The sequence below is a fragment of the Oxyura jamaicensis genome, chromosome 9, assembly GCF_011077185.1.
Source record: "Oxyura jamaicensis isolate SHBP4307 breed ruddy duck chromosome 9, BPBGC_Ojam_1.0, whole genome shotgun sequence".
Classification (NCBI taxonomy): Eukaryota; Metazoa; Chordata; class Aves; order Anseriformes; family Anatidae; genus Oxyura; species Oxyura jamaicensis.
Window position 1 is genome coordinate 13,168,252 of NC_048901.1, and position 13,906 is coordinate 13,182,157.

General features: G+C 39.5%; 1 protein-coding gene across 21 annotated transcripts in view; it reads right to left on the reverse strand.

Annotated features, from left to right (window-relative positions):
* The window catches only part of DLG1 (discs large MAGUK scaffold protein 1), a 150,669-nt gene that overhangs the window by 108,855 nt on the left and 27,908 nt on the right, over nucleotides 1-13,906 (reverse strand). Inside the window, exon 1 of one of the 21 annotated variants that reach the window (XM_035334900.1) lies at nucleotides 13,222-13,815. The exons of the other annotated variants lie outside the window; for them this stretch is intronic. Within the exon in view, the coding sequence (XP_035190791.1) occupies nucleotides 13,222-13,251 (30 nt within the window). The 5' untranslated portion in view covers nucleotides 13,252-13,815. Of the gene's footprint in view, nucleotides 1-13,221; nucleotides 13,816-13,906 lie in introns of those variants that run through there. 21 annotated transcript variants of the gene reach the window in all.

Below are 13,906 nucleotides of genomic sequence, written 5' to 3' on the forward strand. Positions count from 1 at the left end.
CTTGATGATGGAATTGACTAGTATGACTACCGTGAAATCCAAAATTCAACATTTTTTCTTTGCTGGAAATTACAGAACTGGGGAGAAGGTCTTCAAAACAGGCTAGGACTGAAAATAAATGGTTCCTTTTGCAAACTTGGAGTTTGACCCAATTAGAAGGATGGAAACGCAGCAGACAGTGACACCATGGCATTTTCCTTCCCATTAGCTCGAAGTCTACCTGACCTCCTGTTAAAGTCACTGCTGAAATTTTATTGTGTTTCAGTGTATACTAACATCTTTGTGAGGAGAAAAAAAAAAAAAAAAAAAAAGCAATGACTTTTTGAATAGACTGTACTCTGATTAGAATACAACTCAGCTAGGGAATCCCTAAAACGAAGACATTCTACACCACTTCAAATATACTCAACACGTTTAGAAACAGCTGGCAGTGGCTGGCAGGTAAGCACCCACCCAGTTGCTTGCTCACTCCCAACCTAGAGGGACAAGAGAAAAATTGAAAAAAAAAAAAAAAAAAAAAAAAAGAAAAACAGGAACAAACAAAAAACTTATACATTGAGATGAAGACAGTTTAATAAGTGAAGTGAGAAGGGAAATGATGCAAAGGCAGTCACCACCTCCCACCAACAGGGCAGTGGGACTGATGTAAACCAGTCTCTAGCCAGCAGCTACACTGAAAGACTTCCTCCCCAGCATGCCACCAAAAGGCCTGAAATATCTCCTCGATCAGTTTGGGTCAGCTGCCCCAGCTGTGTCCCTACCAGTCTCTTGCCCACTCCCAGCCCACTTGCAGAGGCAGCAGAGAGTTAAAGCAGAAAAGGCCTTCATATCCCAAGCACCGTACAGCAACAGCTAAAGCACTGGTGTTATCGACACTGTTTTGGGCAAAAACCTAAAACGCCACACGGCTGCTGTGAAGTAAAGCAGCCAACCCAGCCCAAACCAGTACACAGCCTGACCTGAAAAGTCCTGTACAATGAAGAACTGTGAGATCTTGGCAGAATTACATGGACACCATTCAAAAACTTGGCTGACAGAGTAATCACATACTTTTATTCTAAAAATCGCCTTTGATGTGTTGTTCCTGTCTGCAGATAGGAAACAAAAAAGCATGCATATTTAGCCCTGTTTACTTCCACCTGACCCTCAAAGATTTCTTGTGAGCCACAGACACTTCGTTCTATAGATAAAACTGATAAGCTATAAAAGCCAATTAAACAAACCTTCTGAGAGCCCCATTAAGCTTTACTCTCATATCCCTCAAGCCTTTCCTACCCCAATGAAGTTTCCACCTGCTTTGGATTTGAAGTGGATCAACCCTAAATGCAAGAGATAAAGATTATTAGGCAAGTGAGGCTGTAATTTGAAGGCTATACTCAGTGGGAAAGATGGAATCCTACAGGGTGGGGTTAGCTGGGACTGTTCTTCCTGGTGTCAAGACCAAACCAGAACAAGGATCTCATTTATTACCGTGGATCATTCCCTGCAGGACCCAAGCTAATCATATCTTCCTTCATTAGACTGAGACAGAAGGCTAGTTTGATTGTGATTGTCATGCAAAAATTACTGGGGAGGGACTGGTGCAGGAAGAGAAGAGACAACATTTTCTCAGGGATTATTCTAGAATGGATAATGCATGAAGATCTCTCTGCTATTGAAGGATTGCTCAGAATCTGATGAATTTCTTCCTATCTTTTTGAAAGAGTTCCTTTCAGAGCAGCAGTTTTCAATTGTGGACTACCTTTTATATGGTCTGTGCAACGTAGATGTAGCTAAGAAAAGCAGCACTGCTATTGAGTGACTCTCAAACTATTAATCAAGCATCTGTGCCTCCACTGGAAAAATGAGGGCACATAGGCTAAAAAAAAAAAGTGAAAATCCGGGAGAGGAAATACAATAACAATACATGCTTTTATCCAGTGAAGTCTCATACTACAGTTTCATTTCAGCGGCTGTTCATGCTTCCCTGACACAGCATCGAGAAAAGACAGCAATTGGATATGTTTCTGCTCTACTGCTTTGATGCAGCGCCATCCAAGTAGAGGCTAAGAGCCACTCACGGCCAGTGTAGATGAAGTGCTTCCACAATACTAACAATGGGCTGAGGTTTTTTTTCTCCACTGCAGACAGTGAGAAGGCTGTTTCCAGAGACAAACAAATCAGTCCTCCAGTCCCACTGCCTAAAAACCATGAAAGCAGATCATGTCTTTGAGAGCAGGAGAGAATCTAGGCACCAAGAGGATTCTATCAATGCTCAATTATCTGTCATATTGGGCTCTGCACTAAACTACTTAGAGCCTGCATTGTTTCAGCCTTCTGTTCCCCATAAACACCATAACCCTCTTGGCACAGCTACTATTCCGCCAGTTGCTTCCCTGTACCAGCGCGGGGGTTTGCTCTACCCTTGCTGCAGAACTTGGCACATCTTGTTGAGCTTCCTGAACCTCCTCCTAGCCCAGTCCCCCAGGTCAGAGGTTTCTGTGCTAAGGTCCTGCAGCTTCCTTTATTTGCCACTTGAACTAGAGGAGGGTCATCTGTCAGCTGGCTTGGGGTGTGGGGTCATCATTCCAGTAACTCGTGGTTTGAGCTGAATCTGCAGTTTATGAACAAAACGTTCAAAATACTGATCCTAGACTAAGGCCTGCTTATCAACCCTGCATATTCAACGTGTTTCTAAACTGCCATACTTCAGCAAGAACCTAGGGCATTACGCACACACCCCCCCCCTTATAAAACACCAGCAGCTATTGGAACACCAACTGCACATCTCTTCAAAATTGAGTTCTCCTTCTTGGGACGTTTCAGCAAAACGCAGTGCCTTCCTACAGAAAATAGTGCCCTACTTTAGCTATGAGATTACTGACAAAGTTAGGACTGAAATACCTGAGTGAATGTGACAGCATGTTAAGACACCATACCAAATGTAGGTCTTTCTCCCTTCCCTTTAGGACACCTAGAAAACAGTATTTTAAAGATTTTTTTAAACCACCAAGTGGAAGAAAGCTATTAGCTCAGAACAGGAGTTCCAATATTCAAAAAAGAAACTTAGGAAAGCAGGCAGTATTATTTCTCTGAATAATTGAGGAATTCACAGATCTTGAATATTGCACACACTTCTGACCTCATCTGAAGAAAAGTAGCAACAAAAATCAAAAAAGTACAGTGAATAACAGTTAGGATAAGGATCCTCAGTGGCTTTCATCTATGAAGATTATCAAGTGAGGAGCCTCATCCATCTCAAGTAAGCAGCTGACCATGGGAACTTGATACAAGATCTTTATAAACATGAATGGTGCAGACAAGGCAAATACAAAATAATTATTCACTAATTTAAGACTACACAGGCATTAGTAGACAACGAAATAATCGAGCAGATGTTTTAAAAACACAAACAAAAGAAACTGCTGTAGAACTTACTGCCAAGGACATGAAGTGTTCAAAAAGAAACTACAAAACGGCAAACCAGATGTAGACTAAGGTCTAATAAAAATGTACGGCTAATAAAAAAATGTACGGCTAATAAAAATCACTAGCTCAGAAAGTCTTTAGGATGCTGCCTTCTAAAGTGGATCAGCAACTGAAGTGGGCACTTATCCTTTCCTCACAACTTCTTCCTTAAGACAAACTGCTAGCCATACTTGGAAGCACAGTCCTGTACTACACGAAGTCTGGGGTCTCACCCTCTGTTTATTCCCACACATTACACTCTCCTCAGCTTTTGTGAGCCACCTGCTGTGAGGAACCAAAGAATTCTGTGTTAACCTTTTTGATAAAGGAATTGCTTTTTAGTCATTAAGCAGAGGTTGCATATACCCGAAGGTGACTTCAGACAGTCTGTGAAAAATCACGTCCAACGTTCAACTAACAAAGAGATGCAACTAACAAAGAGATGTTTTGATAGAATTTCAGGCACATTAAACCACTTTGCAAGTAAAAGAGCGCTTACCTGCTCTCTCCCTACAGCATCACAGTCTGATCAATCCACAGAACAGTCAGATCATAACAAAGCAAACTTCACTACCTTTCACTTGGGTTTTTATGCCATTTCCACCACTCAAAAGAGACTAAGACAATGAAGGAATTCAAGGACATCCCTTAGCTCAGGTAACAGATTTAAGAACAAACAAAACCCCCAAAAACACACCCATCTCCCCTCTGCCCCCAAATTTTTCAAGAATGATTCTGAACCTGGAAGACTTGTGTCTATGATCCTATTGTTTCCTTTCCAAACTATATTTCCAAATCCAGTCAAAGTGTCCCAAATCTAGTCCCTCCTAAATTGCAACTTAAACCCCCTGTAGGAGACAGGGCACAAAACTTTGAGTACACAATCACAGAATATCCTGAGCTGAAGGGACCCAACAAGGATCATGAAGTCCAACTCTTGACTCCAGCATGCTTCTTGAACACTGACAGGCTTGGGGCCATGACCACTTCCCTGGTGGGAAATAAAAAAGAATTAAAAGGCAAAGTATCAAAAAAAAAATCCAGAATCATGACTGGCAAACCAAAAACTTAAGTCTAGCTCTGTATCCTGCAATCTAATACTACAGTTCTGTGCTTTTCCCTACCTTTCTAAAAGTGTCTCCTCATATATTTCAAATCTTGGAGGGCAGAGAAAGCCGTGCAAAGTTTTCTAAAATGTAGATATCCGCATTTTCCTGCTTGCTCTCTTGACAAAAACGCTTTACAAACAGTAGAGGGCAGCATTTCTCCATTTCCACCGGAAAGGATTTCTCTGCCAGCTTAGGAGTAGTGTTTAAGAACATAAAACACACGACAGCCTACAGTAAACTATTTATTTTTTCAAAGTCTTCGTTTTACAACGATACACTTCACACCCTATCCTATACAAGCATCAGAATTAAAGTAAAAGTAAAAAACAGAGTAAAGATTTGATTCTGCCAGGAAGTTTTTCATTTAATTCATTATATTCATGACCTGCTGACAAAAATGTCTCCAAATGCTGTTTATAAATAGTAGTGCGCTGAAGGTGCAAAAAAAACCACAACACCACTTAATTCTTATTTTATTCTCTGAATGAATATATGAAGGAGCACTAATTAGTGGGAGAAAAAGTAAAGGCTTCTAAGATCACCAGTGACTTCTAAGGAAATGGAAATAATCCTATTTTGTAATTAACTTTCCTGTTTAACAGGATAATCAGATACATACTTCTCCAATCCTTGTATCAGCTGCATTAGAAGAAGCTACAGCAAATAGCAGTTTTTAGATAATCTTTATTTTGGGGTCCAAAACCCAATCTGATGATTTTCCTTCAAAATTACACGAATTGAGACAATTTTTTCCTGCTGCATGTCTCGAATAACAAATTTCTAATAAACAATGTGATCTTAAAAATCACCCAGCTCCATCACAACGAGCTAGTGTTATCTACATTACAGTTATAAAAGGCTTTAATTACTTCAGCAACAAGGAACCTTTTGATTTGTGCCTTTAATTTGTTTTGGCTTAACTCTTATTGTTCCTGTATTAATATTTGGTTTGAAAATTTATTGCTATCTTTGTGTTTTGGAAACATTCCCTTTCTAGTTAAGGCAAGCTCTTCCACTTCCTTCCCCCCCCTTTTTTTTTTAAGAGCGCTTCCCTCACCATTCTAGCAGTACTTCTAGCTGTGTGCGTACACAATGCAGAGTGGCAATTACATAACGCTGTGTAAAACACTACTTTCAAATCTCCTCAAGTTGCCCAGATGGTCTCCAAGAAATATTTCTCAACCATTTAAAAACAAGACAGGAGTTATAAGCACCATGCTGCTTCTAGCCCAACATCAAACTTCTCTCCATTCCCCTGCATTTCAATTGCTTGCATAACACTAGCTGGGTACATTGGATACGGTAAACAGTACACAACCTAGTAGGAAGTAAGAAAATGGAGAAATTGATGCATATTTCACCAGACAAGACATGATTATTACCTCCAGGAAGTTTCCTACAAAGAGCTTTTAAGATGCATTGATTATGAATGGATCACCAAGTTCACCACTCCCCCTCAGCCTAACAGACATTGTCGTCGCATGGAGCCCCACTGCAACAAAAAGCAGCGGCCAGCTCAATTATTCACTAGCTGTTTTCAGGGACTGAAGGAAGATGAAAGCAGCAAGTAAAAAAGCTTCATGTAATAAGCTAGTCCTGATTTCAGCTTCTTGAACAAGTTACAGTATTATCAGTCCTAAGGACAGACAGCAGTGGAAAGGTGCTGTGTGTATGGGCTTGGTCGGCTGTTTTGTGGTGCTGATTGGTTGGTTTGGTATTTTTGAGGAAGAGTATAGTTCATGAAAACACCTTACTTTTTTTCTGAACCATGCTAATGCAGTCAAAATAGATTTTCTGCCTCAGTTATGTGATAGTATTTTATCACATTTTTACAAATAGAAAAATATAAAAAAAAAGAAGGATAAAAGAGGTGTCCTTTGGGTAAAAGCTTTACAAGGAGATTCAGGAACACACTATAAGTGAAACATGCTTCTGGATTACTGTGTATTTTCCAAGAGACAAATGTACAAAAGAAAAAGTTATCTATTAATTATTTTAAAAATCGACTAAATTCACCATTACGACATCGAAATGAGCTCAGAGTTACAACAAAGATTAAGGAAACCAGACAAGTGCAGGAGAGCGAGCAGTGTGCCTGTTCAGTTCTAGATTAACCACTGCCACGTTTGGTCATCCCACCGGCTGGGAGAGCCCCAGGCAGAGAAGTCTCTGTAGGCTGTTCACAAGTCTGCTCTCAAGCTGCCACCCTTTCCCATCCCCACTGCACACCCAACACAGCTCACCACAAACGAGCAAAGCACTCCCCAGGGGTGTTGACTTAACCAGGTAATGAAGGCACCACAACTAGAGGTGTGGAAACGCAACGAGCACGCTATTTTTCACATTATGAAAGAACACGTCACATAGATGAGGGAAAATTCACTGCAGCAGAGAACTCCATCTCAGCTGCATGCTTCAGAGAAACCCAAACCACAACTGGCACAATCAGCCTTGTGGAAACAAGGAAAGAGAAAAAACATCCTCAATGTTTATTACACATCATGTGGGCACACGTGCACCCACTGCTAGAGCACAGACACCCAGAGGAAGTAAGGGAGTCACTCTTGCAGCCACCATGGGTCGGTCACTGAAATGCCCTGAGCATTGTTCACTCCCTGTTGGACATGCAGGTGAGTTCAGAGAACGCCGCTGACTTCTGCCCACACTGACCTTTAAGACAGCAGCCCTTGGTTACACTTTCACTAAGTAGCAGAACTTCATTAAAGCATTTCTTCCCACCTCCCAACCCAGGATGTGGCAATGCATCGTCCTCAGAGACAGCTCCAAAAAAGTCACATTACCACTTCTCAAAGTATGAGTAATATCCACTGACAATATAGCAGGCTATGATTAAGCATCAAATCCAGAAAACAGTGAAAAGAAAAGCAAGCCGTATGTTTGAAAAGCCCCAGTGCAATTTAACGCATTTGCAAAATAAAAGCCATCGTGCGCTGTGCCAGCTAGTAAGACAGAACTGACTAGTGGCATATGAGACAAATCAGCCAGCAAGTTCAGCCATCCTGAAATCTCACTTCAAGTAAGACAGGAAACACTGTTGGGTTTTGGGTTGGGGTGTGTTTTTTGTGGGTTTATTTTTTGGTACGAAGAAACCTAAATAACCTCGCCTGCTGAAAGAATCGTGCTAGAGACCATATGTCCAACTACGAACAACCCTACATTTATTCACCCACTGTTTTCTCCCACTGTTTTCATTACAACAGGAAACTGTGCCAGAGCTGCTCACTCTGAGGGTCCGGCTTCAGGAGCAGCAGACAAGGAGACCAAAAATTTTGATTCCCCTGATTCCCCACTGCTCTCCTCTCCTTCCCAGAGCGTTGAGCTGTTAAAGCCTTATCGTTTTACCTGCCTTTTCAATGGCAGCAGAGGCAATATAACTGCTCAGAACAATCAAACTCTCCTTTCCAGCAGATACCTTTTAACAGCTCTAGTGCTCATTTGACTTTTCCATGAGCTGCTTTAACTCACCAGCCAGCAGAAAAGCATTCCTAGTAAGTGAGCATTAAAGAAAAGGGGGGTGGAAGCACTCTCAATTGCAGCAACCTGACACATCAGTTCACTGTCACACCTGAAGCTACAGATTGAATTCTTCTCCCATAATAAACAAGGACCACAGAGCAAAACTGATTAGGAATGAATGCTTCACTCTGCTACTCCCATTAATCCTACCTGAAAAATTACTCACGTTGAGATCACCAGCTCCTCCAAAATAAATTCACACGGTTCCAGAAGGGCAACTGGAGTTCAGAAAATGCTTTGAAGGGGTCTTCTGTATATGATTTATTTCAGAAAGTTATTCCCTTTTTTTTTTACTGCTGCATTCAGCATCCCTTCCAACCTAAATATAACCCACACCATGTTCTCAGAGTCATGGAGAGCTGGAAATACTCATAGCCCATATGTTCTCAGAGCTGGAAATACTGTTATTTTACAGCCATTCGTTGCTCTTCAATCAGTTGCTAACCAAACACGCACAGAACTGATGCAATAGCCAGATAGTTTATTTGCCACTTATTTGTAGTATAAACTAGCAGCTTTTCCTTTTAAAAGGGGAGGGGAAATAAATACAAACTTAAGGACACGTTCAAGAGCTTCAGGTAACGCTCATCAGCTTCACATAAACACAACAAGGTCCAATTACCCCATTTCTTCAGGGACTCACACTTGAACAAATACAAACTTCATTGATGTGCCTACCTAAAAAGCTACAGTGTTGTTGTTAAACCCAAAGTTACTGGAAAAGATATAGTTTCTAAATACTTAGAGTCATTTAGAAAGAACAAGCAAATGCATGCAAACAAAGGTTGTCTCTCAAGATACCCTGTATATGAAGCACGTGGCACAGATTGATACCTTTGTGCATTCTGGTGAGATAGACAGGTCTGTATAAAAGAGAGCCATTCAAGTTGACCAAAAAAAAGAATAATTGCCTCTCACTCCAGGAGTTCCTGGGCCAAACTGTTGGCAGCTGGTAGAGCATCATGTTAACAGATTGATAATTTAAGAAAATCCCTTTCAAAAAGAATTTAAATGCATGAAGCTTATTATATCCATGTAATAGATATGCCGTAAGACGATCTTTCTCCTAATGACTTATATTAGTCTATTTTTTTATGTTTTCTTCACACTGCTTTTCAGATTTTACGTATCAGGTCACTTTATCATGTCCACCACTGTCACTTTGTGCCAACTTCTTCCTCACTCTTGATGTCTTCGTTGTCTCATTATGCACAAACCCATTCATCTTTGAAACTCACACAAATCACCTTTCAGTTCCATCCACGGAAAATGAAATATAGTATTGCTCAAGTGCTTTAGCTATAACTTCTGGACTTAACTGACCTCATGCTGCCTCATGGTGTCCTGGGCTTCTCTACTTGAGATGCAAGGGAAGTGTGATCCCTGGCAAGTCTGATCTGAGCAGAAAAACTTCAAGCAGTCTTTAAAGCACTTGTTCACGACCACAACAAATACCTGCAGTGGGAATGTCATTTCGCCTGGTATGACTACAAAATCAGTATTCTCTGCTTGTATTCCTCCACATTTTTGTCAGATAACCTTTAAATCCACCTACGGCATGCATTCCTCATTCTTAACAGCACACCTCGTCTCCTGTTCCAAACGATGATCAGCCAATCCTTTCGTCTGCAGGCAACCACCCTTGGTTTTGACACCTACCAGCTATCCTAGTAGGCAGCTGTTTCTTTGGCACTGCTTTATGCTTCAAGATTACATACAGGAGCAATTTCATACCATCTGCTGACACTGCCAATGTTACTGCAATGTATAAGTGTCTTTTTTTCACTTCCCAAAGTTTTTATGATGACTGATTCTGTACGATTCCTTCAGCACTCTAACCAGATGGCATATCAAAGCAAAGCGCTGCCTTATTTGCACTACTCAATTGGCTCAGCAGAGAAGTATGAATTATATGCAATCCAATCAAATATATTTGGAAAGCTATTTGTATTTTAGTGAACACAAGAAATGTTGGCAAAATGAAGTTCCTTGCCAGAACCCATCATGACACATCACTCACATGTGCCAATTTCCAAGAGGTGTTGTGGACTAATTTAACACTCAGTGTATTTCTTAAGCTTTTAGTTTAGTTATTTCCCACATAACTGGAGTTTTGATCTCTATGATTTTAAATTCACAGAACTCCAGGATTTGTTGCTCCACTTTAAGAAAGCATCCTTTGGGCCCATCAAGTGATTTCTGTATCAGGTTTACACATAAAAGCTTACACTGTAGTTGTTCCCATTTTCATACCCTTGCCTCCATCACTTCTTATTTCCTTCCAGCATCTGAGTTTTTCATTTTTCTACCCACAGTACCTCCAAAAAGTTAAGACTGGCATAGGAGAAGTCACAAAGTGTTTTCATACACTTTCTAGATCATATTTGGAATATAGGGGCAGGTACTCCAAAAGGCCACCAAGACAGCCAAGTGGCTGGAGCACACTGAGAAAAGGCTCAGGGAACTGGGCTTGTTTAACCTGGAGAGAAGCAGCTTCAGGTCGAGCTAGCAGCAGCCTTCTCATGTCTAAGAGGAGGTTACAAAGAAAATAAACCTTACCCCTTTGTTGCACTGCACATTCAGGAAGAGAGATGATGTTCAAACTAGGGGGCAGAGAGAGGTACTCAAGGTAAGCACAGGGGAATCTCATACATATACTGCTCCCTTACCAAGATACCGTGTTTCAGCTACTGTCAGAAACAAGGCACTGGACCAGACGGAGACTGCTCTAGTATTGCCCAAAAGCAGTACGCTTCTCAGTGTTTTGAAATCAAAATGGTGCAAAACAATCACTATTTTCCACTGCTGTCTTACTAGAAATATTATTCAAGGAAGTTTTAAATCACTTGTTTAAATTCAACCATTTTACTTAAAGTATACTACTGAACAGCCAAGCTAAGGATGACTGCTCAAAAACTGCTGTTCTGGAAAAAAATAATTATTTTTTATATTCTGTATATTTTAAGTGTCATGTACTCATTTAAAGCTGTTACTTAAATAAAATCATTACTGTAAGCACAGCCCACGTGCCTGCTCTTAATAGTATCCATGGTTGCAGTGATGCAAATTTGCCTACCTACATCAAACCAAATGTGCCCACATAAGGAGAGAAAAAAAACCTGTATTAATCACTATTCTTTGCACTAGATGAGCACAAAGTAAACCAGTTAGACTTTAGAAAAAAACAAAGTAGTTTAAGGACCTCTTTGCCCATCACGAATACAGCAGAATTATCAAAGATCAAATTATGAAAGATCTCAAATTGAGTGGAAAACTCATTTCCCTGACCAAATTATTTACTTGGCCATACTGTAATAAAGAATAACAATGAATTGTTTCAAATATTCCTCCACTCAAATAGGAGAAAGAGGTAGTAGTAATCACTATTTCTAATCCTATCACACTTTTTTAATGTTGATTTCAAATGTCATATGCATTCATTTTCCTTTTCATCAGAGAAGTAGATTCAAACAAAATTAAGGAATGTATTTTTCATCCGATTACAGCTTTCAAAGTCATCAGATGCACTGATGTTCACAGGAAAGCAAACAGTCCTTTTAAAAGCACCAGTTTAAATAAACAGTTTTTAATATGCATGACACTACAGCAACATCTAAATTAAATGGGGCCAAAGCTTCACATGAAACAGACAGGAAGGATTAGGTGATGATAGGTCCAGGTGGAAATACATGACCAGTCTAAGACAATCTTAACTGCTGTTGGAGGAAAGGTGATCTTGTCCTCTTCCATACAGCACTTCTGTGAACAGACTTGCTTGTTTAACCATTAGCCCTCATAGGGCTAGTCTGACTATAATAAAAAACAATCCTTTTTTCCCCCCAGAATAAATTTTCATCCGGCCTAACTTTCAGAATAAGTTATCTTCTGCTCTTAGGCAAGTAGATAAACAAACATACAAAATGAAATGAAAGTCAAGCAGCCCAGTGACAAAGATGACAACACGTCCCCCTCCCTCTAAAATAAAAGTACATACAGCAAAATTAAGGTACATACGAATTCAACCAAAGAAATTAACATCTGATGCCAGTCTCAGAGTACTAAAGGTAGTATTTTAAAAGAAGTAAAGCAGCAACACCAAAAACTAATGTAATTAATCAAACTTGTGATTTTAAAGAACGCTTCACTTCCAAAAAATGCACAGCTTGAAAACCACAAAGACACCTTTGCTGGTTACAGACAAGGTAACTTCACCCATTCCAATCAGCCTATGCTTCCTTCTGTCACTCAGAACCATAAGGATCTATACCTTGCATTTCAATAGCTATCACTAAACCCATGCAATATTCTTAAAGATGCTCATACAAACCTCTTTCTCAAGAGGTAGAAAGAAACTAAACAAGTTCCATTGTTTCAAATTACCTAAAGATACTGCCAAAAGCCTGAGTAGCTTAGTAAACAATTAAACCTGCAGCTACTTGAACAAGCATGGGAAAGGGAGCAATAAAGAACAACACTTTACCAATAACAACAAAAATGAAGATATTTCAAAAACACAAAAAAGCCTAATTTATCCATATTTCATAAGCATACTACTACTATACATTCCATTTATGCATCATGTTTTACCTTTAGCAGTTACAAGTATTCAAAACAATCACTCACAAAACTTCATCCTAGCACAGAAGTAATGACACTAAACTATTTGTGTCTCTTCATCTCAAAGCAGCAAGATGTCCAGATTACAGAATATATTGAAATATATAACCATCCTTAGCAGGAATTCCCAGATTTATCAGTTTTGATAAAGGTTATATAAAACATTACTTGGAGTTCCACATTCCAGAATAAAAAGCAAATTCCTATAACAATTCACTCTTTAAATGTGCTAAAATAGCAAAGAACCTTACTGCAAAATGCCAAAAAAACATTTTTCTACTATACGAGTTTTTCCAATGTGCATGATCAGCTCTTAGAGCAATTAAGATCTGTGACTGTTCTTAGCAACAACTACAGAATTTATTCTCACAATCAATTCTCACATTTCAAGTTAAAAAATTCAACACTAGGAAACAATCAAGACTTTTTCATTACAGGTAAGCAAACCCTAAAAGAAAGGTTCCAGAACTTTTACGATCACAGGCATTAATCAAAAGCTTTATCATCTTACCTTTGTTGTTACAATGCATAAGCAATCCATTGTTTCAGCATAGCAGATACCTTTCCAAACATTTAAAAGGTTTATTTCCAATCACAGCTAAGCACCATCTCAAATGAGGAGAAGCACACTTATTGAATAGTCAAAATAGTACAGTGTGTGCCAGGATTCCCTTTAGAATCAGAGGTAGAAACAACGTGGAGAAAAAAAAAAAGGACAGCAAGCAAAAATACAAATGCTTTAAGTTTCGTGAAAGATTCTCAACCTATTTTGATTATCTATGTCTGAAAATCTTGAATTTATCCTTGAAAATATCTTAGAAAAGATGTCAAGTCTTATTCCATACCAGTCAAGTGCCTCCTCATATTCTGTTTCACATACTCCTCTTTCAGGATTACCTAACACATGAGAGTCATAGGGAATCATTTGATGAAAAGCAATACAAAATTATTTACAGCAAAAAAATCTCAATTCAGCTTCTCTTAGCTGGTTATGATTTCCAGAATGAAGCTGTTGTTCAAAAATAGTTATGGTAGGAAGCAAGCATTTCTCCTCTAACATCATTTCAGCATTTGCAGACTGTAAAATAACTGATTTCTTAGGCAGTAATGAATGGAATATTCCATGTAGAAACAGGGAGAGAAGAAAGTGGCAAGGAAAGAGTAATGCATATTGCAAGAGAAATGCTATTTTGAGC